The sequence below is a fragment of the Sparus aurata genome, chromosome 12 (assembly GCF_900880675.1).
Source record: "Sparus aurata chromosome 12, fSpaAur1.1, whole genome shotgun sequence".
NCBI lineage: Eukaryota > Metazoa > Chordata > Actinopteri > Spariformes > Sparidae > Sparus > Sparus aurata.
The window spans coordinates 13165277-13190112 of record NC_044198.1 but is presented as its reverse complement, the minus strand read 5'-3'; the positions used below and the strand labels follow the sequence as shown (position 1 = coordinate 13190112).

The 24836-nt window shown below is 45.9% G+C and overlaps 1 protein-coding gene across 1 annotated transcript in view; it reads right to left on the bottom strand.

The window, feature by feature from the left end:
- Positions 1 to 24683, bottom strand: part of bcr (BCR activator of RhoGEF and GTPase) — a 91543-nt gene extending 66860 nt beyond the window's left edge. Inside the window, exon 1 of the mRNA XM_030435545.1 lies at positions 22137 to 24683. Within this exon, the coding sequence (XP_030291405.1) occupies positions 22137 to 23748 (1612 nt within the window). The 5' untranslated portion in view covers positions 23749 to 24683. The remainder of the gene's footprint in view (positions 1 to 22136) is intronic.
- Positions 24684 to 24836: the final 153 nt, after the last annotated feature.

Here is a 24836-nt window from a genome sequence, read left to right as displayed (position 1 = left end):
AAATGCATTGGGAAAGTATCCACGTCGGGGAAATGCTCTTATATTTCAAGCTGGGGTTTATTTCCATAATTGTGGCCATTTGGCTCATGCTAGCTTTGCCCTGGCCAACTCTCTCATAAAAATTCATTACACACTACCGCAGCAACTTAATACGAATCAGGGCTCAAAGTTCCAGCCTCCTAAAGCTTTAATATTGCACAAATCATTGTCTCTGAATTCAAACACACATTAACACAGAAAGGACCCCCTCTGGAGAGCTAGCAAGGAAGCTAATCAAGCACTTTGTTTAGTCAAACAGAAAACTACCTCTTAATAAAATACTACAATTTCCATTTAACATCAATAGACACTGTACACAACGGTTTGGGAATTGAAAAAGACCGAAACTTTGCTAAAAGACTACATAAATAATTTGAAACACTTCAAACTAACGTAAACACAGAAAGAACCCCCTCTGGATAGCTTACAAAGGAAGCTACCGGAGCTAGCTGTTCCAATTAGCCCACTATCTCTTCATAAAACAGGCTTTTAGAATATTCCTTTACTATTGGTATACACTGTATAAAAGGATTAGGGGGGTTAGAGATGAAACACTGTGAAAAATGAGAGCAAATATTAGACTTACATTTGCCAGGCGACCATAACTGAATGCTAACGTTGCACCATATCTGCTGGGTGTGTAGCTAAACGGCAACTGCCCGCTAACAAGTTTGCTCTGACCCTCCACTTTTTTTTTCCTCAGCCTGTGCTCTCTCGTGTTCCCCGTTTCCACTCTAAAGTGAGTTAAAAATAAGCCGACAGACTGAGATAGCACTTTTTTTTGGAAGATAATGGCTTTTTACTGGCAGGTAGCTCTTTTTCCTCAAGTGGTCTGGCCTTGAGACAAAAACGGCAACAGAAAGTGGCCCAAGTCAATATACCAACCTATCCACCTGAATAGGATAACACCATTTATCCTGAATGTAGCCGCTATTACATTCAATTTAGCAGCTGATGGTCTAAAATAGGCAGCTACTGGCTGTTACTGTAAGTCTGATGGATTGACATGCTTCAGTAGTGACATTGTGAGAAGCGCTACTGCAGGAGATTTGTCCTTCAGACCCTCTGCAATACCTCCAACACGACAAATGTGAATTTCTTGTCAAGCCGTACTCAGAAATAAAACCGTAACTAAGCATGTAGCACAAGTAATGGAAGTCAGAGAGGTTCGCAGATTCACTGCAGGATCGGCCGCATTCATGTTTAAATCTTTCTCCTCGGCTGAAGGGGGATGACATAAGCCAGCAAGTCTCTGATCGCCAACACAGCACATGAAAAATGAAAAGCTACATTGCCAGCTAATTCACTTACATAAGAGCCTCAGCCGAGACGCAAATCTAAAAGTACAGTGACACGGAGGAATACGGAGAGTAAACAACACAGCGAGGCACCGAGGTGGGAGGCAGAGGAAAGCAACACTAAAATCTCCATATTTTATTGTCTATTACAAGCCTGCGTATTTTCAAATTATCCTTTGTGTCTCAGCCAAGAATGGTGTGGTACATTAACATGACATATGACCTAAACAACACTGCAATTACTCCAGTATATACTCAGCTTCGGGGCCTTTTTCTTTTTTATATCACGGCAGATTTCTTGGGCGTCCTGTGAAGATGTATTCTCCCACAAATCATCTTGCCGTCATTAACACACACGGACACACTCACAGAGAGTGAGACAGGGAGCGGAGATTTAGTAACTATGATCAACACTCTGATGACAGAGGAGGCGATGTAATTCTCATGGAGTATTTGTGGAAACATGCCACTTTAGTTTTTTTTTTTTTTATCTCGTGTCCAGACAGAGCCGGGCTGTTCGGCTCTTCCTCTTCACATGCATCATGACTGTTTCCAGCCTGTTGTGTATGTGTAAAAATGTGTCTCAGTCAGTGTGTGCAGCAGAAACACAAACACACGAGTGCATTTCGTCTTTAAGTCTCTTTAACCCTCTCCTGTTCTTGCTGACTGACCGTGACTGACATTTATTGCAGTGGGGTTGCTTTCCCGCGACTGGCCTATTACCAGACTGACTGACAGGCCGACTGACAGAACGCCAAACAGCATTGACAGGGGGGCAATATGTGCTAATCAAAGCTAACAATGAAGAACCTTTTTCCTTCCCACTGACATGCACATACCAGGAGAGGACATCCACTTGTTCCGGTGGCTGACCTGCTTCCTCCTATAATACATTTAAATTGATTGATGAGCAAGTTCATTATATGCCAACAATCTTTTTTCTCTCTTTTTTTTTTGCTACTTTAGCCATGTTGCTAACAGGGACTCACTATGTCTGTATTCAAAGCTAATATGTAAAGAATATATGTTAGAAAATCATTTTTATGTGTTTTTATGTTTATATTCCTTTTCTTTCTCTTCTTGTAAAACATTTAAATATCTTTAATAACTTATGGAGTGTGTACATACTGTAGACGTATCCAGTGAAATGTCACTTGGGAGCACTGGCTTACCCGAACATCCTCCAAAACCACATATGACTGTTGGCTCGTGGGTTGTGGTGGTTAGCTGAGCGATATCATAATAAGTCGTGTGTGTTTAGATGTCATTTGGCTACTTGTTCACATTTTCAAAGAATGTTTTTGAAGTCAATTTCATTTATTCGTCTGCTGTTCTCCTCCCCCTCGTGATCTAACAGCACGGAAATCTCCCATTAAAGAAGCTAAAAATGCTCTGACCACGTTTCATTGTGACATCAAGATAATTTGGGCCAAGAAAGGGCTAGTTTAAGACAAAGGTGTTCTGGACTTTATGTACAGCATGTAACAACAGCTACAGTGAAGCTCTATATGTCAGATTATACAATTATACAGTCACAAGGTTCCTGTTTTTCACAGAGTGGGTTTGACAAGGGGACACTTCTGTGGAGTCACCAGTATGTCCACAACAGCTGGACGAACGCACTTCCATAAAACACACCTAACCCGTTCCTATAGATCATATTCAAATGGTGCCCATTTTTTTTCCTCTGACATCACACTCAGGCTGGGAAGCTCTAATGCTGTTCATGAAACAATAATGTCTTTTGTAGGAGAATGGACAAACGTCGTTTTGGCTCGTGATCAGTCGAGAAGCTGTGAAATAAAAACCAAGGGGGCAAAGGGACATCGTGCCATATTTCAAGTTAAGACCACATATTTGGTAACCCATTAGCTACCATTAGCATTCAGCTACTACCGTTTGATAGTGTTACGTGATATGATAAATAAGCTCAAACATCTTGGACTCATTTATTTAATGTAAGCCTGTGTATACTAATGTTAGCTGTTGTCTCATTGTGTCTTTTAGTTTTAGCTGCAGTCAGACAACAGCTAACGTTAGCATACTTTAGCTTACCTCAGAAAGTGTGGGTGCATTGATAATTGAGAACTAATTTACGGCCTTTCTATCATATCGTGTAACACAATTAAACGGTAGCACTTAAAGAGCTAGCGTTAGCTGTTGGGTAACGGTGAGAGGTTATCAAATATGTTCCTCCACCTTGAAATTTGACCTGATATCTTTTCAGTTGCTGATCAATTGAGAGACTGTGAAATGACAATGTTTTTTTCAGATTCCCCTAATTTCCAGGACTGGCAGTATGACATTTTAGCTTTCCACCCTGAGTGTGACGTTAGCTAAAAATGGCCCCGATGTGAATAATTGTCTACGAAAAAACAGAGGCCTTGAAACGAAATGCCACGATGTGTCAGCCAGAGGAGATTCTCTCTGTGTTGTGTTTTTCACCATGAAGCCATCCCTACCTCGGCAGACTAATTCAATTCATTACAGCTAATTGTGTCGGTGTAAAACACTGCACTGCGTTTCCTCACACTAGTCAAGCCGTCGGTTTTCTGGAAGCCTTCTGTTGTCAGGAGGCAGAGCACAGATGGCAGGTAGCTGGATGCTTTTTTGTTTTTTTAAAGGAGACCTATTATGACATTTTGTTTTTTCCTTTCCTTCAGTGGTCATAAGCCCAACGTCCATGGCACTAGGAGCTCCTCCCTCCCACAGAAGACACTGCACATGAAGTGCCTGAAATGTTTCGTCAGTAGTCCCGCCTTTAATTCTTGACATCACACGTCACCATGTCAATCATTAGCATTTTTTACGAGTAAACTAACTGCAGAAATTAAGCTGGAAGTGGAAGCTGAAAACACAACAGAACCGACCGGAGACATGGCTGGCTCAGGCATGTGTGAGCAGACCAATCAGAGGAGACTGGGATTTGGGAAGGGGGGAGGGGCCTTAAAGAGACAGTAGCTTCATCAGAGCATCTCATAGGGGGAGTACAGAGCTGTAACAATGGACAGTATGAGAAAACTGATTCTGGTTCTAGTAGTAACCCCCCAAAAATGTGCATAATATGTTGCCTATAAGTGTTTAAAAAGAAAAACAGCGTACAGATCATACTCCTGAATGAATGCGCATGCAAGTTGTGAGTGAAGAGGAAATGTGTGTATCATTTTCCTCCACTTTCAAGGAAGGACACAAAAGAATCTTTAGAAACCAATGCAATACCATAGCTACAAGATTTTGTACAATGAATGGGTTGCAGCTGGGGCATTACTGGTGCCTATGACACTGCAGAAAATCGTTGCTTAAAGTTGGATTTCTGCAAGGTGAAAGCTTTTGTGAGCGAAGGGAAGCTTCAGTCACCGCCACAGCCACACGGCTGCCTCACAGCACAGTCGTCTCACACGGACAAGGCTTCAGTCATCTTCTGCTGAAGGATTTACAGAGGTCTTGTGATGGGCGCCCTCACCGTAGATTCACTTAAGCAATCAATACAGTTATGAATATCTCTTGGCATGGCACTGCAGTAATAAAATTATTCCAATTTTATTCCAGCCCCGGAGAGTAGACTGCGGGCAGCACAGGTCCTTCTCCAGATCACTGCTCTCTGTTTTCAATACAAGGCTGCTCTCAAGGCAAACTGGCATGGCACACACACACACACACACACACACACTAAATACAGCTGCACATTTGAGCCCACACATTAACAGACAGACATCAACAGCAGGGAGTGGCATCTCCTCCGCGGCCAATCACACCATGCACATGAGAGGAGAAGCTTTCAAAGACACAAGGACAGCTTCGCCACAGAGGGGCTGGTGCGTTGTTTACATTAAGTGTCCGTTGCAGGTCCCATGACAAGGCTAAGGGGTGGAGGAAGTGTGTGTCTGGAGTAAACAGTGCTGGGTGTGAGGTTTTTTCTGCAGTGTGTATCCGTCTCTGGTGACACAGGGATTCCTTGAGATGCCTTGTCCTCTGGCCACCGTCCAATCCACTGCAGAGGGGGGGACAACACCATGTCAATCATGTGTCCCAGCACTGCGGCGCTGCTCTTTATCCCTCTGAGGACGTTCAAACAGCGACTGCGGTGCTTCTGGAGTTTTCTGAAATGATTCTCTTGCTGTGGGAGCCCAATAATAGTCTGACTCAGAAAATATCTTCCGATCTAGAAACAAACCCACAGTGTTTTGTTTCTGTCACAAACAGAAACTTCCCCATCACTCAAATCAAAATAAGAAAAGAGAAGAGATTCATTTTACAGTTTGTGGGGTAGAAAAATGCACAAAACCACCGCTATGCAGCCTGAAGCCGACGAGATATTTCCCTCTGTTTCACTTAATACGTGACCAAGCTAAATTTGTTCTGGCAGATGGAGCCACATGACTAAGCACATAGCCAAGCCTGCTGTAGTGTTGTTTACACTGCTATGTATACGGCTCATCGTCTGCTGCTGCTGCTACTACACACTGCTTGTACGTGACTGAGTTGTAAGCTATGATAGTATTTACACCATAAAGTCAAAGTCAGAGCAAACAGTCCAACAAAGCATGACCAAGGGGGAAACACAAAGAAGTCACGGAGTGGTGGAACAGTCATCCCGTTGCCCAATGGTTCATTCCTTGGTTGCAGGTATTAGTAATTACGTGACTCGCGGCTACAGCGGGACATTTTCTTTGAAGTTTGCCTTTCTGCCGTGCTGGTCGGCCTTGTCAGTCATAAATGTCAAGAAAAACGCTGGAGGAACAGGATCGCCCTGATTACATGGTAAACAACACAAACATTGCATAACCTGTACAACAACGTGATGCATAGGGGAGGTAAGAATGTGTCATTTTAACATCCCACACAGACACTCAGCACGTTTACATGCACAGCCTAGTCGGATTACAGCCATAGTTTGACTATGCTACTCAGTCGGGCAACTGTATACCTGCCAGTGAGAAAATTGAATTATTGGCCAGAGCATGTCATACATCGGTACCATAGGTGGCGCTTTACCCATTTCAACTAGTGGTAACAGAGCCACCTCCGGCTGACCTCTTTATGTCACCAGCAACAACAAACTCTGCCTCGGCATTCGAGAAAGATGGCGTACGAAGAACAAGACGAAGCTACATCTTTGTACATTTTGTATGTGGTGTACATGATAATTACACAAACTAGATGCACAATGGCGCTCTTGCTTACGGTTATTTCGGAGGAAAGACGCCCCCGCCGCCATCCTTCTACATCCGGCTCACAGCCCCGGGAAAAAAATCTCGAGCCTGCGCAGAACGCAAAATCCGACCCGATCGGATGGAACGTATACATGAGTAATGGGACTATCAATCGAATAATCTAGGTGTTTTAATCCGACTATGAGAAATCCGATCCTGTCCGATTTTAGTCAGACTAAGGTGTAAACAGGCATCTTAAAAATCCGATTATAGTCTGACTAACCCAATAATTTGGCTTTCTCGAGTGTCATCTAAACGTACTGAATGTTGAAATCGTTAAAGCCACATTACGTAACTTTTTTTTTAACCTTAAAATAACATCTTCAAAGTCCTTTTGATGGCACAGTGTCTTGTAACAGGGTGAATGGTGTCTCTGTCTCAGCCACACCACCGTCCTATCACATGCTTCTGCCATGTAACTTCAGCATGTAACTTGTTATTACCTTCTTTTACAGTCTGCTGCTGTAAACGTAGACTGAATCAAAAGTTTTCAAAAATGTTGTATCATCAGGCAACTGAAAGAAAATAGTTTCTTTGCCTCTTTAAGTTGTTTAAGTGCTTAGTTTGTCGGGAATTTAAGTCTCAAACTTTGAAAACCTCAAGTGTCCGGTGTCGGAGCGTCATAGCAAGCTAATACTCGACAGCCACAACATGAACTGCAGCAGTGGGAAACTGTATAATGTCAGGAAGATGTCGTTGGCAACACATGTTGAATCCATTTGAATAAATTGCTATAATCCTTGGAAATAATATCCAGCCATCTATCCATTATCTTTCATTGCAGGGGAGTGGGTGGCCAGAGCCAGTTCCAGCTGCCGTTGGGCAAGAGACAGGGTACATCCCCGGCCATTGGCATAAGATGAATGTCATGAATGTACAATGTAGCCTGCTTTGGGACAATTCTGTGATATGCAGAGATTTGACACACAACATCATTTGTTGCAGAGACGACAGCAAATCTATATGCATTGATAAAGCAACAAATGTTCAATATTCTCCGGTTCTCAGGTGTGACAATGCTTCCTTTGATATAGGTTATCAAACGTAAAGGGTTGGAGTTATTGCTCTTGGAACACTGGGCCTCTAAGAAATCAATAATTAAATCCATAATAATAATCATTAGTTGAAGCCTTAAAGATGTTACTGCTATTACATTAGACCCGGACTGCCTGCTGAGTAGCCCTGGCGGCATCAGCATTTCTCAGATCGCTTCCGACATTTACATTAGATACTGGTATGCCAGTCAGAAGTGTGTAGGTCGTGTGAATGAGGGTGCGTGTGTGAACATAGTAGGCTGACTCCAGGGTACTACTGGGTGGGGACTGGAGAACATGACACCACGCGTGACAACAATCGGTTTCTCATTTTGCAACAAGTGGGCTTCAGCATTAATAATGGATGACAGAGAAGGGGGGGCGCGGTGCGTGAGCGCACACGAGCAAACGTGCCCATTAATCCAATTGCAGCAATTAGTGGGTATGTACTCAGCTCTACATGTGCATGAGATGGTGAGTTTGTGCCAATGCATTTGGTGTGTATTGATGTCGGGGGGGGGGGACATGAAGTACACAGAGGTGCCACCATTTACACAAAAGGACCTAAACCCAAGACACGCAGAGGCAGGCAGGTTGAAAACAAAAGGCGAGCTTAAATAAGCTCAAGTCCAAAAATCCCAAAAATGTGAACAATGAAATGGCAGGGGACAAAATCTGGCAAAGAAAGGCGGGCAAAGGAAAATAAAAAAGTAATAAAGAAAAAAAACAGAGGAGAAACCAGAAAAACATGGGGAACAAATCAGGAAAACAGGCAACACACAAGGCCAAGGAACAGGCACAGGAGACACAGGAGACACAGGACTGACGTGAGAGCGAAAACAGACGCACCAACAGAGAGCGAGGGATCTAGACTAGAAACTAAACTAATGAGGTGGTGAGGTGCAGATGGAGAGAAAGTGGGAACAGGGCGGTGGAGGAGGGAAGGAGAACACACAGCAGGTGATCAGGAAGGTGACAAGACACAAGAGGATATAACTACGAAGTAAAGCAAACCATGATAAGGTCATTAAAAATGTTAACTTTGGGAAATGATCCACATTAGTTGTGTCCATAGGTAAGGAGGCTGACTGCTACAGTTTGAAGCTTAACGTCTAAAACTTTCCTCAGCCCTCATACTGTTTGACAGGAGACACACAGGCCCAGACGCAGACACTCACAGAGACCAAATCCAACAAGGCAAGCGACTCTAGGTTCTCCTTACAGATGTGACAGGGAAAATACTTCCTAAGTTGTCACTCCGAGCCAATCACAACCACTTCGCCCTGAGCGGGGCTCTGCCATTTATAGGTCTACAAAGTGGGCCAAACGACAGAGAGCTCCAGCGACAATGACACAGGAAGATATGTAAAACTGGAGCACTCGGAGGGAGATGAGGAAAAACAGAAGGAGAGAGAGAGAGAGAGAGAGAGAGAGAGAGAGAGAGAGAGAGAGAGAGAGAGAGAGAGAGAGAGAGAGGAGAAAAGAGCTGACAAAGAATGAGAGAGCTCAGTGAAACACGACCGTTTTTCGAGCATGTGGACACCATGTGGACGCGACGGAGGAAGCTCCGAATCCCACAACAAAGCGGCACATGCGGAATCGCTTCGTGTCTCTCTTCCTCCTACAGTCACAAACAGCTCTGTCACTCAACGCAGTGCTTTCTACGAACACTGAGGAATATATTCAGTAAATGTCAAGTGAGCCCAGCTCCCAGTCGGCTGATGTGTCAAAGGTTTTTTTTATCTCGGAAGCTCCTGATCGGATTTGTGACGTGTTAATAACATGAGCATATGCTTGCGTTCGAGTCAAATTGCCCATTTGGCCCGAGAGCAAACATCACGCCTTCAGCACGGACCTGTTATCTTGCTGTCGGGGTTATTTGCACAGTGATGCTGCTGAAGACTTGCAGATTGCTGGCCTAACAAGAAAATCATTCAACTCTGAGAGAAACAGTCCAGAGTGCTTGCGGAAGTAACGTCAATTATCTTTAGCCTGACAATATGTGCTTTAGAAATTTTGCTGGGGGGCACAGGTAGAGCTGGAGAAGCCAGAGTTGCATTTCTTGCCTCCATTTTGCTGTAAGGCGCGTAGGAGGAGAGCCGCTGGCTCGGATTCTGCTGCCTGTCAGAAGAAAAGAGGTCTAACAATGGACTGAAACAGAAAGACAGAGCGGGACAATACAGCCGCCGAGAAAAGGGCCTTTTAAAAATTCAGACTGGTTGTGAAAAGACCCGCACGTTTAACGACAGATTCTTGGAAAATAAGCGACTCGCATTTCTGCCAACCCGCTCAGGATCCCATTCTAAATGGGCGTAATATAACCGTGGTTGCTTCTGACCCAGGAGGCAACAATTTATAACCCCAAAGACTGCGCATGCCGACTGGTCCGCGGCGATGTGTGCTATGGTTTTGCAGTCTTTCAGCAAACTTGAAAATCAGTTGTCATGGCCAAATTGGGCTTAAAAAATCAGCCTTTATGTTGTGTGGTGCGCTCCGGGCTGAACAGCACTAAGTGAAAGAGGCTGGCAGAGAAAGAGAGAGAAAGAGAGAGAGAGAGAGAGAGAGAGAGAGAGAGACATGGTCAGGGGGATAAAGAGAGGGCTATTAAGTGACATAAAAAGAGATATCACAGAAGGAGGGATGTTACCGAAGGGCATTCTGAGGAGGAGATGGAGGAAGGGGAGGAGGGAGGCACATCGCAACATGAAATCTGATCCTCCCCCCGGAGCCTACAGTTATCCAGTCCCTCTGCAACAAACGGCTCAACAAACAACGGACAAATAAAAGGGAGCCAGAGTGGGAGGAAATCTAATGGAAATCAAACGTCTCCTCACATCTGGTGAAATGGTTTTTGTCTTCTTTTCTTTTTTTTTTTTTTTTACATTTAACTAAATGTCTGTTCAGAAAGGACAGATTCTGCTCTTCCTCTCCAGCTCATGTCTCCTCCCTCCATCTGTGCGCCCATCCTCCAGACAGCATCCACACAATCCATCCTGAATCCATGGGCAGCATGTGGAGCCACATTTACAATGTTCGTGAATAATCTGTAAGTGGACAACAAGTTGGTTTGTGACACGGCTGGTGTTCTGTAAACATACTACAAGGAACTTTAAAATGGTTAGGAAATAGACTCAATTCAATACCGGTGCCTCTATATGGCCCACATAAGCAAACATGGACATCAACGAGACACTTTCTTTGAGCATTTTTCAACATTTTTCATTATTTTCTTCAGGAATCACGCATGGCTCTTGATGAAAAAAAGTGCAATTTAGTGTTGGGCTTTGGTGCAGGTAGTCACTTCAATTGGTGCCATTCTAGCTCTTATTATGACACTGAAATGCCAACCATCTTAAACTGCAGTATTTTCAAGACTTATCACATACTGTATACTTGACTCATTTCATTCCGTCCTGTTTCTGGTCTCGACCATACATATTCCATAAATAACACACAAAGCCCCGTCCCAGTCACTCTGACACCTTCATTCACCGTTTCAAAAGTGACGTTATTCGACACGCCTGTGCTCCTAGCTGCAGGACAAAGCATTTTATGTACACCTGTCACAATTTCAGTGCTGAGGGGAAAATAGTTCACCTTTAAAATTAGGTTCAAGCCACGCTTATATCGTGTTCCTTCTATCAACTCCAGCCGTATCCGCTGGCTCTGATCCACGGCCCTCACCAGACAGAAGAAGCCATCTGTAGCGTTAATCGACAGCCAGCCAATTTACCAATTTTTTGTAAAGCATAGATACTTCATCATTCTGCAGTCTCTCTCTTGAAACTTCTCTACCTCTCTTGCTCTAATGATTATCCTTAGAAAACTCTTTCTCACACACACACACACACAAACACATCCCACCTCTAATAGCCTGGGCAGCCCGAACAAGTGCCATTTATTGAGCAAACCCATCCAGCTGCCCAGTGCAAACACATGGCCAATAACAAAGGACCCCGGGCAAGAGAGAGAGAGACACACACACACACACGACAGGAAGGGAAATAAAGAGATGACGGACGCTCAAAGAAGGCAGAGGGGCAACAGTGAAATTGTAAAGGTAGATGAAGGACTGGCTGGTTGTAATGAGTTCTTTGTGTTGTCCCAATTCTAGTCTGCGCTGATAGCCCACTTTTACCGGTTAGATTGTGTGAGCAACTGGAGCTAATTACCTTGAATTCTCTGTGTGGTTGAGTGTCGAGTCCTCTCCACTGAAACAATTGCACTGATCGTTCCGTTCCGTTCCGTTTTCTTTTCCGCTTATCCGTGAGAGTCGCGGGATGTTGCCGCTTTTCCCCCCTAAGGGGTTGCGGGGCTTACTGGGGCCAAATCCAGTTTCATTCTAGGGGCGTAGGCCAGGGTTCACCCTGAATGAGTCGCCAGCTCATCGCAGGACCCTTACTGATGGCAGTGGCTGCCTTCACACAAGGTGCCAACTGCACATCAGGAGCAACTTTGGGGTTCAGTATCTTGCTCAAGGATACTTCGACATGTAGCTCAGTCCCGCCCTGGGGAGCCGGGATTCGAACCAGTGATCTTCTGATCACCAGTCAACCAGCTCTACCCACTGAGCTACAGCCGCACTGATCGTGTCCGGACAATTTCTGTGTGCCGAATCTTCCACCTAAAGTTTCATCCATATCATATCAATAATTCAAACTTCTCAGATTGATAGCTTTGGAATGGGAGCTCCGTTATTTGGAAGAAGTAGCTGTTGGGGAAAGAAGAAAAAAAAAAAAAAAAGGTGAGCTTAGGTTAGAAAAGCTACACCTGCTATTTCAGCGTAACAGGTTGTAGCTACATGTTGTGAGTTCGAATGAGGAGGCAAGTTTGCGTTGCCTCTGTACGGTGGCCGACAAGGGGAAAAAAACGCAAGCTATTATGACGATGTTTCCTTATTTGCTCATGTTTTGTCTGATTGCATGTGTTACCTGTTGAATCATTCTAAAAACAGTAAAAGTATCCGCTAACCATAGCCAACTGTAGCTGATGTTAGTTTTGTTAGCTTAGTTAGCTAGCAGTCCGGACGTGAAGCACAAAACACTGGGAAAAGTATTGGTGCTTGCGCTGCTAGCACAGGAGCTTTGGAGCGAGGCGGGCCAGAGCTAGCTGGCTAGGAAATTTTTATTGTACATATTTGCACAAGTTGCAGCGTGTTTGCCCCTGATGCCCACTGTTCCTCCACCTATTCAGCAGTGGCATGAGTCTTGGACAGCCAGACTTAGCTTCACACTTTATTTTAGCTTCGTGCTTTGTGCAAGAAATGTCTTGCTGAACCCACTGTCAGTTCAGTCTTTAGGATAAAACATTCCGGCTGGCTTCTATTTCTTTAAACCAATCACAATCAGGATGCAGTGGAGGTGCCCTTGTAAAACTACAATTGAAAATAGTCAGCCAATGGCAGAAGTCTCCAACAGCCTACCTTGCTGACCAACGACTAGTCTCAATCAAATAACTGAGTTCGGCTATCGCTCGCTGACAAGTGTTGGCTTGGCAGCAAAGTAAAGTGAGAAAAAGGATTATAAAAGGACTTCAAACTGGATCAGATAAAACACCACTGAACCAAAACTGTGGCGACAGCATTGTGTCTGCAGGGATCTATACACCCTGTCTGCATCCGAGCTTGTGCAGCTGACTAAGAGACACAGGCAGAGAGTCTATGGGACTATGTCTGGCAAGTGTCCAGTCTGGCAGGGGAGAAGGACAAGGTGTCTCATTCTGTAGCTCCCCCATCATGTGCAGCTACAAAGAAACTAATAAGGTCTGAAGCGCTTCCTCCCCTCCTCTGCAGCCTTTTCTGCTTCGCTGTGAAAACAACTTTGTTTTTTTTTTTTTCTGTCCCTGCAGGAGTACACTGATGACTCTCTTGCGCTTCTCTTCCACCAAAGGAAGAAAGAGAGGGAGTCCCCACACTGGATATTACAAGCTCCCAGCTATTTAATGAGGCAATGTTTCGACCATCAAGGATTTCAATCAGCGGCTGGGGTTGGATGTGAACACAGCCTACTCACCTGCCTCTTTTCTAGAGGTTCTAGAAGAAGAAATCTGCTAAACAAGCGCACAGCGACGAGGAAAAGACACTCAAGTGAACAATACTTCAAGGAGTGCACGGTGGACAGCCAGGCAGACAGAAGAAAGAAACACAGACATAAAATAGCCGCAGGAAAAGAAGCGAGAAGACGGGAAAGACTGCGAGAGAATCAGCCGTGCAGGCGCGGGGGAATAGCTTCGGCAGTCCATGCCGCTCTGTAACAAGCGGGCCGGCTGCTGACATTTGGCATTGATTGTGTTGTTTTATGGGCATTCGTCAGTTAAACCCCTATTGGACAATTACAGAGAGAGCCTGCTTAGGCCTGCAGGGGGGGTCGCGACTTTGATCTCTCCCTGCTTTTCCCCTTTTTCGCTCGGTGGAAAACCCGCGGAAACAAAGGCGGAAAGGTGATGCACCTCCAACTGGCCCCGAGCAGAAAGGAAACTAGAAGCAGCTGTTTGCACGGAGCATGGATGGAGAGAAGTGGAAAGAGAGATAGAGAAAGAAAGAAAGAAAGAAAGAAAGACAGAAAGAAAAGAAAAGGAAATGGGAAAAGGAGGGATGAGATGGAGAGAAAAAGATAAAGCAAACGAAAGAAGAAATGTGGTGGGAAATAAGCGAGAGAATGCTTCGTTATGTAAAAGGAAAGCTCCATTCGTTCATTTTCTGAAAGCCTGTGATACCTGCACACTGCGGTGCAGAGGTCGATGCAAACCACCGACACACACACTGACACGATTCAGTGAGAAAACGTGATCAGTCAGCACGTATGCCGTATTCTATCACTGTCATTGTGTCCACTTTTGTGCTCAGCGACTACGGTTTCTCTCCATCCTGCCATTTCCACACGCCACGGTTTGTGAGTGTTGATAATCCATGCTGTAATATATAGGACATCATGCATTAGTGCTGTTAATAAGTGTGTTGTACGAGAGGAAACGGTAATCTGATTGTCAACCAGTTTCTAATTCCCAGACTGAAGGGTGCAGATTAAGGCTTACATGTTTGCATGACTAGACAGGTTTTCTGCTGCCCTTTAATCCAGCAGGGAGTATCACTGGGCTTTCAGATGTACATGTGTGGGACCCCTGACATTAAGAGCAGAGACGCAGAGATGTCCTGATCTTTAATCACTCATATATACATATATATATAAGAGATATATATAGATAGATAGAATATAAATATATTATATATATAATAGATATATATAGAAAGATATAGATATATAATATAGATAATCATATATAAGGATATATAATATACATATATATAGATAGATTACATATATATATAGATACTTACATATATCTATATATATATATATATATATATAGATAAAAAATATATATACACATATATATACATATATACATATTATATATATATATTATATATATATATATATATATATATATATATATATATATATATATCTATATTTCTATATATATACTATTATATATAATATATCTATATATATCATATATATTATATGTAATATATATAACCCAAAGACTCGTCATTTACTGTCAACCAATAAAAGCAGAAAACCCCTGACATTTAAGAAGCTGGAACAAGGAAAGGTTTCACAATTTTGCGTGTTGTTACAGAAAACAACCGATTATCAAATAGCTGGCAACTCACTTTGTTACGATCGACTAATCTATATTACACAACTGGGTGAAGAACATAAAACACTGGATCCTACTATGCAACAGCTGACTGGTTAATACCCATGTCTCTCTAACTACTGGAGCCTGACAGAACTCCAGAGCCACAGAAAACATCCCTGCTGGGAAAAAAAGCAGCATAGACCAGCACCAAAACACAACATATGCTGGTCTTGCTGGTCACCAGCAAGACCAGCATATGTTGTGTTTTGGTGCTGGTCTATGCTGCTTTTTTCAGCAGGGATTTACTATCTGTATTCATAGTCAGTGACTAGAAAATATGACCTGTGAAATTGGTGTAATGCTCCTTTAATGTCCAGACTAGAGCACCACTAGATCTGGACAAATTCTATATAAAGGCTCTTTCGGGTCATTCTGATGTTAATCTTCATAGACGCCATGTTGCCTTGTGGTCTTAACCATTGGGTCCATAAACCAGGTCTTTCTTTCCATCCCGTCCCCCCCCAAACCTCACCCCGGTCCCTTAGTGAGCCGACTGTGATTAACGGCCTGTGCAGCTGAGCCGGGATACGTAGAAAAGCCAGAAAACACACCGGCAAGCACTTACACTACAAGGCCAAAGGCCTGTGGTGAGCGGTTAGCGGTGGACGCTAGCTAGCACAGTTTCCCATCCAGACGACATGCTCGGTGACTGCGACAAGACAGGCCGTAGTAACCTAGAGCCAAGATGGCCCCTGTTCAAAAAAGGGCAGGCAGTTACACATGGGGAGAAACAAGTCACTGGGCTTCATGAAAGGGATTTTCCGAGTTCTTTTTTTTTTTTCTTTCCTTTTCCAAGAGCTGTCAGTCACCGGAGGAGGAAAAGAGGAAAGATTGCGGCTGGATGTTTGGCAAAAGAAGTACACAAGCGCACAGACAAAAAGGAGAAGAAATAAACAGAAGCGGGGACGAGTAACTGCCCTCTGGAGGGCTGAGAGTTTGTGTTTATGTGTGTTTGTATCTGCGTGTCTGTCTGCAGGGTCCAGTTATGATCACACAGTCTGCTACCACTCACCCAAAGGTTAGCTCCAACGTCCGGAAAAGCTCCCCCCACCCCGGGCCTCGAGCTAATGGACAAGGGACACATCTTTAAAGCTCTTTTTTTCCACACACACACACACACACACACACACACACATATATAAAAAGGTCCATGTTTCAGTGTGACAGCCCACAAACCAAGCCGGGCGGTTTGACTCTCGCTGGGTAGCTTGCTGGAGCTGCTCCACCCTCCTGCCCACTGCCAACCAAGTAATGCCATGCCAGCCCCTGAGACAGGCTGGATTTCTCCAGAAACACCACCAGAAATAAAAAATAAAAAATGACTGCCATGCTCTTAAAATACAAACTTAGGAGCATTTTGTCTGACCCCGTTCGTGAGTGTTTATGTTTAATTCGTTCAGCTGTGAGGTTTTGGTTTTTTTCTCACGTTTGCCAGTTCGAACTCAAACTGTTTAATAGCAATCTTTTTAATTTTTTTTTCTTAAAAAGGAAGTTTTCTGACACTAGCAAAGGGGAACAAAGGGGGCTGTTTTATAATTGGTCCGAGCAGGTTGCACCACCCCGGTGAAAGGCTGAGCTGAGCACCCAGCTGGCAAGAAAAGGCCGATCTGCTCCCCCTCAACTCCACCTCCACCTCCACCTCTTCTCCTTATCCGCTTCTCTTCTTTCCACCACTCAGAGCCCGACTGTGAGCCTGCAGCTCCCTGTGTGTTGGCTGAGGTAACCGAGGCGTTCTTTGCCAAGCACACTCAGCAGCGCGCACTGACAAGTGTTTTTTTTTTTTTCGGAGCTACAGTCTCCCCCCCTCCTCCCCAACCCCTCAGAGTGAGAAGGGGGTCATTGTGCCACGCAGGGCTACTGTAAAGCATGTGTGGTGGGCCGGAGGTACCGCAAAGCTAAATCTCTCGCAGTGTCTCGTGCGCCGCCTTTACCCATCACTCCTCTTCGTCTTCCGCTCCCCATCCTATTTGTAACAAGCACGCACATGGTGACAGACGCTAAATCACATGGCGCGAGCGACGACTGCACACACACAAAGAAACAGGAAGAAATACACACAGCCCCGGATTGTCTCTGGCATCGCCGCCATCTCCACGGATCGCCCACTTGTGACAGGATTTATGCTCGGGACAAACATACACACACAGGCAACACGCCCGACTCCGACTTCCTGGGAAGCGCAACTGTGTGTTCGACATCATGACGATAAGCATCACACAGAGCGGCACTGATGACATCATCAGATTTAATCTGCAAGGGTCTCTTAGGGACACCCAACCCTTTTTTTTTCTCCGTGGCTTCAAGCTTTACATTCAAGGTACGAGGTAAATGTATTGTCATTTATTAAGCAAGGGTTAAAAAAACTAAATAATGTTTTTGTGTCCCTTATTTTTGTGTAATTCTGGCAACAAAAGCAGGTATTTTTCATGCTTTTTAAAGACTACGGTCACGTGCAAATCAACAAGGGAACAGCTCTTCGTATAATTTATTAATGAACTACAAACTCCCTAAGTACCAACTGCACCAAGAACAAGAGTTTGGTCGTGTTATTGTGGAAAACAAACGTTCCAGTTGAGTTACTGGAAGCTGCAGCTCTATTTCACGCAAGTTATCATGGGGATGGGAATGACTGGTAAACACTAGATCAGGCTTAGCTAGCTCATTTTACCCTTTTTGGTCCTTAAGCAATAAAGGAATCAGCATAAGGTTTTGTAATTTTATGTGTGTCATTTTTGGGAAATGAAATAAAATCTTGACAGTTTATGTTACCTTAAAAACAGAGTATATCATTTGACAGGCGAGATGTGTTGACCGTTTTTACTCTTCACTCTAACCAAGCTAGCAACAAGCAAGCTAACAATGTTAGCGATAACTTTTGCGTCATTTACTCTGCTCTATAAACTGAAACCGAGCCAGTAAACCTCACCACGGCCGGTCAAGATTAGTCCAGTTCTTGTAAGTTTGTAGGTGAACGAAAATTAAATTGCGGTGTTCGTTGAACTGAAGGAAAGTAGCCCCCATGAAACCCGTCCACAGTGAGGCCCGTGGACCAAACCAAACTACACTTAGCTCAGCTTTAAAATACAAAATGAGGTGATAAATAACAGCCCGACCTGAGGGGCTGAGGACAGAGCGCGGGAGGTTGTTCCCCTCTAAAAATACAGTCGCTGACAGGACCCAGCTGAGGGAGGCGGAGGTTGCGGACAAAACAACCATTGAAGCTTTCAAAGGTCGCCCTGCTTTGGCATCCCCGCCCTCACCGACACAAACCCACAGGTATTCCCCGTCTTACTGGCAGATTTCCCTTCAAATGAATCAAAGGAAACGGCATATAACGAGACATTTTTGGTTACCGTCCATTTCATTACAGATGGTAGTGAAAGCTTCCTTTCTTCAACGAACTGACCTCAGTCAAACTTTCAGTGGGGAATACATGAGAGGCGTAGGGTTTTTGATTTTAAGTCAGTTTCTCAACAAATCAGATTTCCTTCCCTTTAGTCCTGTGTGAGAGAAGCACTTTCGCATTCGTTCATTGTGAAATCAATTTCCACGTCAGTGTTCTACATCTAATGATAATTTCCTTCACTCTTTCAGAGGTTTGCTTTCCGAAAGAGATTAAAAAAAATAAAAACTGACTCACGGTGATGTGAAAGAGACTTGTCAGTCGTCTCACTCGGCGGGAGCGATCAAGTGTTTGACGTAACATTGCTCATGTTTGTTCAGTTTCGGTTCAAAAAGGAAACGTTGGCAGCTAAAACATGTGCCTCCAAACATGTTTTTTAGCTATTTTTTTTTTCACGAGCCTACTTTTCACTTGCCAGGCGTCTCCGCATTTCGCGCTGAATGACACTCGAGGGAGACGTCTTCATTTGAATATTTCACTCATTTTGTCTGTCTTTTTTTCTCTCCTAGTCTGCTCATCTCGGCTCAGCATGCAGACTTTTCATCCTGAAAACCCCCTCCCTTCATTGTATAAACAAAACACACCATGAAGCAATTACTACTGTGGATGGCATGCGGTGAAGAGAACAGAAGAGAAGATTATTGATCAGAGCTCTGGCCGATGGCGCGACTCCTCCAGATTCAGGTCAACCGCTGGCAGGACACGTCCTTCTTCCGCGACCTCATCTCGAGCTACCGCGCGGCAACTTGCACCCAGCGCTGAAGGCGAAGCGGCCTCGAGATGTAAGAGTCAACGACAAGCGTGTGTGTCTTTGTGTGCGAGCCGAAGTCGGTGTGTTTCTGTTACGCAACGGGAGAGTTCTTCCCATCTGTGCCTCTCTGCAGCCCCCGCATCCCTGACCGATGAAGCGAGAAACGACAGCTCTGCCTTGCACTCTGCCTCCCTCCGTCTCCCTCACAACACCGTCCCACTCCTCATTATTATCATCCTGCCCGCCCACCGAAAAACACACTCCAACTCAAAAACTCTCCGTCCCTTACTATCCTCCCTCTCTCTCTTTCTCTCTCCTTTCTGGTTGGCTGAGACGATACACCGCCGAGGGGGCCCTGAAATGATGCAACATTCATCCTCATCATCACCTTCACTGTCAACATCGCGGCCGTCTGCCCCTCGGCTTAAAACCGCAGCTAGAAAACAAGACCACTCCGCAGGGTGTCCAACCAACACTTTTCTTCTTATGCTCAAATTCCAGATTATCCCACTAAATGCATCGCTGTCTGCAACACACACTCACACACACACACACACACACACACACACACACACACACACACACACACCCCCTCCTCACATCCTCCATCTCTGTCCCTGCTCTTCCGGCTCGCCTAACTCCCCACAGGGCTCAGTGTTGTGGAAAAGATGTTAAAACAAAGAGAGCAGACAGTGCAGCGATAATCCTAAACATAGCAGCTGGGGAATTAGCTAGCCATTTGCCGGGGACTCGCTATCTGGGTTTGGTGCTAACTGGGCACAATCTTAGTTGCTCTTACGGCTACGAATGCGACCGTTGGTGGTGAAGGGAATGGTAATTGAAAACTTTCACTGCAAACATGTCTGAGGTGGTTTTTGTATTTTCCGGACAGGATGCGATCCTGGACCTGTCTGGTGATCGCATCCTGTCTGGAGAAACATTTTTGCTGATTCTACCAGGGGCCGCGATGTCATTGGGTGTACTCAAATAAATGAATTATAGATGTACAGGGACCCGTTTTCTGTTCAGGATATTTAGGCAGGGAGCGGGGTCGGGTTTCAAACGGTAATGCTACCCAGAACGATTGGCAGAAATGTGTTTGGCACGGAATAACACATCACAACAGCAAAACATTAATGCTATTTAGCTTTCACTAACTTTATTGTACAGGGTTACAGTCCAGGATTAGGGTTCAGGGTTCAGGGTTCACGTTTAGGGTTAGGGTATATGACACGTGCACACTTACAGCAGGTGTAAGCAAAAACCATGAGTTGTGCTCACACAAATTCCCTACGTCTCTTCTACAATGTTCTCCGAACCCCATCTAATACTCTGATTCTCTCTTCACCATCTATCTGACTACCTCGTCCACTCCTTCCAGTTCACCCTGGCACAGGAACAAGTATCTGATGCCCGCACCCTGCTGCCCGTCTGGTCCAGAAGGGCGCCAGTCCAAAATCTGTTACAATATATATGCATGTTCTGTTCTGTACATGCGACATCTATTGCATGATGAGATCCCTCCTCTGTGGCCCTTCCTGAGGTTTCTTCCATCTTTTCCCCCCCTTGTTAAAAAGGTGTTTTTTTTTATCTCGAGGGACTGGGAACAGAGGGTGTCGTTCATTGTACAGTCTGTAAAGCCAACTAACACAATGTGATTGTGACTTTGGGGCTATATAAATACAATTGATTTGATTTGATTTGATATAGTTGACGCCAAAACACAGCTCACATCAACAGCACACGCCAAATGTGCACAACTGCAGCAAACCACACCTTGGTAAACATCGCTCTATGCCTAAAAGTTTATGTCAAATATTTGAACTACCCGAGCAGTGTTTGGTTTCATTTCTTCCGAGCTGGCACGGCCTCTACAGTGGAAACTCTACTGAGGAATTACAACAGACTAAGCCCTCCTAATGTGCTACTTCGAGCAACACACCCCACTCTCGTTGGGCTCGAGCATGGCAGCCAAGTTCACCAGTGCTTATGTCTTTAGCTCCGGGCTGCACATCTATCTCCTAGCTGCTGTTCTATTACAGGTGCCATCGCTCCAAGGCTGCAATTTACTGGTTAGGGATACTGAGGGTAATTGTTTGGATTTCTTTTGTCCTGGTCTGTGCTAAAAAGCCGGTGAGAAAGTTTCGGGGAATCTACTCGGTCACGTTTCAGGCAGGCAGACAGACACCTGTGATTGGAATTCCATACTCCCGAGCCGCAGGAGTCGTCTGAGAGAGGCTAGACCTGCAGTTTCGACCCAGACTGACCGCATTTATTGTTCACCCACCCGACTGACATTCCAGGAATAAGCAGAGGTGGATCTTTCATCTGTCTCCCACACAAGGCCATCCAAAGGACAATCAGTCCGGTGTGGTTTGCCCGCGCGCACACACACACACACACACACGCACATGATCAATCATGTCGATATTTGGTTGCTTTGTGGTTTTAAGAGGAAAGGCATATTACGTGGAAAAGAGGCAAAAAAAAAAAAAAAGCAATGGAACAGATGCCAACATAATTCTAGCATGACTAAATAACACTCATTCACTCAGGCTTTCATTCATTTTTCCTTCCTTCACACACATCCAGACGTAGTCAGAGCCAGTATGCGCTCTGAAAAACGGCCTTTGCAGTCCAGCCCACCTACTTTTACCACAACAAACAATAGAAACAGCAGCCGCCACTCACCTAGGTGGTCTCCATGAAAGCTGTTGTCGTGGGACGTTCTACCATGGGGCATGAGGTCGTGATGGGCAGCAGGTGGCCAGATTTGACCGGTCTTGCGAACGCTCACAATAGTGGCTTCAGACATGACCACGTGGCCTCCCTGCTGCCGGTGGTGACGCTTCTGGGACTGCGGCGTTGGGGGGCTGCTGCTGTCAAAGGAGTGCTGAGAGTTCTGGGAGTTTTGGGATGGCGAGCGGCTCTTCTCTCTGAAGGGCCGGCGGAAAGCAGTGGTGGGACTGGGAGAGACGTGGCTGGACTGGCCTGAGGAGAAGTCCTCCTCGCTGGACGTCAGGTTCTCGTTGGAGCTGCAGTCCGGTGTGTAGCCGCCGCCGCCACCGACATCTTCAAAGCTCCCTGGGGAGTAGGAGCGGCGTGGCCAGGTCAAGAGGTGGTCATCACCCCCCATTGTGACTCCACTGCCACCTACACCACCACCTCTCCCATCTCCACCGCCACCTTCACCCATCATCACCCCGCCAACATAGACACTAGAGTAGGCCTGGAACTCAGAGGGCTGCCAAGGAGGAGGTGGAGGTTTGCCCCCATTGGCCCGCCCTGAATGTCGCTGGTTGGGTTCCCCGTCTTCATACTCTGCATCATAGCCACAGGTGCTCTCAGTAGACCGGCCTCTGTACACGGGCCTGGCACGGAGCTCCCCTGCCACTGTAGCCAGGTTACCTGGGAGTGAGTGAAGCGATCTCTTTCGCTCCATCTGCATAGCCTGGCTGCCCAGGGTGCTGATCTTCTCTGAGACTTCACGGTCGTTGACCCTCACCAGACCCCTTTCATGGTGGAATTCCATGTTGGAGTAGAATGGCGGAGGAGGTGGCGGCAGCTGCTTCTCCTGGCCCTTGGCTACATCGCCTGCAGAGTGAGAGTTGGCCCGTTTGATCCTCTCAAAGTTGGACCTCAGAGCTGCCACACCAAGTCCCATCCCTAGCTTGTCCTTGGGGTCAATGGGCAGGTCCTTGTCTGGGGGCGGAAGGGTGGGCCTGCGAGGGGACACGGAGATGCCGCCTCTCTGCTTGGATGGCGAGAGGCCATCTAGGTTGTCACAGGACGTCGACTCAGCCTGCTGGGGCACCTCGAAGGCTGACTCCAGGCCGTCTCCGTGGGAGGCAGACTTCCTGGCTGGCGGAGGCCGGGGTTTGGACCTGCCAGCTCCATCTCCAAGAGGCTGATACCGGCTCCTGTCCCCAACACCCCCGGTGCAACCACCATACCCCCCACCGCCTACAACTACTCCAACTCCACCTGTCTCCTGCATGTGCGGCTGCTGGGACTGGCACTCAGCGCCCTGTGTGGATGCAGGGTCCACCCCCTCATTCAGAGGCGTCTTCCTGAAGCCCCACCGCTGCTTGTCATAGCTCTTCCTCTCTTTTGCCAGGAGGGTCTGCAGGTAGATCATACGGAATCGCTCCTTGTTCACCTCCTGCTCCAGGCGCCTGATGGATGCTTTACACTTCTCCAGCTCCTGCTCGATGCCTCCGACTGAGCGCAGCTCCATCTTGGGGGGTTCTGACTCTGGAAACTGCGCCTTCCACGCTTCGATGAAACCCACAGGCTCCACCATACTGTTTAAATGATCTCTATGAGAAATTGTGGCTCACACACGCACACACAGGATGAATGATGCTCACGGTTAGTCCTCTCTTTGGGTCTTCACAACAATGGCCACCCACAGTCACAAAGCAGTGTTTATAACAGGCCTTCAGGTAAGCCGCTCGGAAACGCGCAGTCTAATTGCTGACACTTGTCGTGGGCTGCGCAGATGCAACAATACATCCCATTCTGAACAAGAGAAACCGGCTGTTCAGGTAGAGGAAGAGCTGGGAGCGAGTGAGGCATGAACAGGAATAAAAAGCTGCTATGTCGCTGGACTTTCTCATGCATTGTTCCAGAAAAGGCCACTTTTCAGGAGGAGAATTTTCTCTCAAAATCTCAGCCCCGACACAATGACAGCATCTGTCACTGGTGGCCTGGCTCCAAAGAAGAGGAGAAGAAGAAGAAGAAGAAGAAGAAGAAAAAATGAAAAAAATAAAGAAAGTGTTTTTAATCCAACTAGGTTTTACTCACTGTCTGCGTTTAGCATTCCGGGTTTCACTCTTGCCCATTCATACGGCATTAATCCCAGGTAGCGCTGGTGCTCCGGACCAGGCGCCTTTGTACCAGCGGCGCTCAAGGAGAATGGATAAAAAGCGCAAAACACAAGCGACGACCACATCTGAGTTTCTCAAGGAGGAACGCGATCGAGCTGGTAAGGGGATTCCGGGAGGAAGGGAGAAAAAAAAGCACGCAAAAAAAAGATGGTGTCGTTATCCCATTTTTCTCCCACGGCACGTCTGCGGCATTATGCTTTTTTTCGGTGTTCTTTTCCAGCTTTCTCCCGTTTTCTCCGGCCGTGGTGATGGTGCTGCTGTGTGCGCTCCCATCTCAGGCCAGCAACACTGGAGGGGCTGCTGGAGTGGGAGGGACCACAGCGACAGTGAGCCTGCTGGTTAAAGAGACAGAGCAGGGAGGCAGGCAGCCCCCTCAGACCAGCATCAAGTCCTGCTTTAACTCTCCAGCCTGTGAAATGCTGCCGATTAAACCTATTTCCATACAACTGGGATTTAAAGGAGGCACTGTTGTATCTCATTATAAATAGCAGGCTTACACATC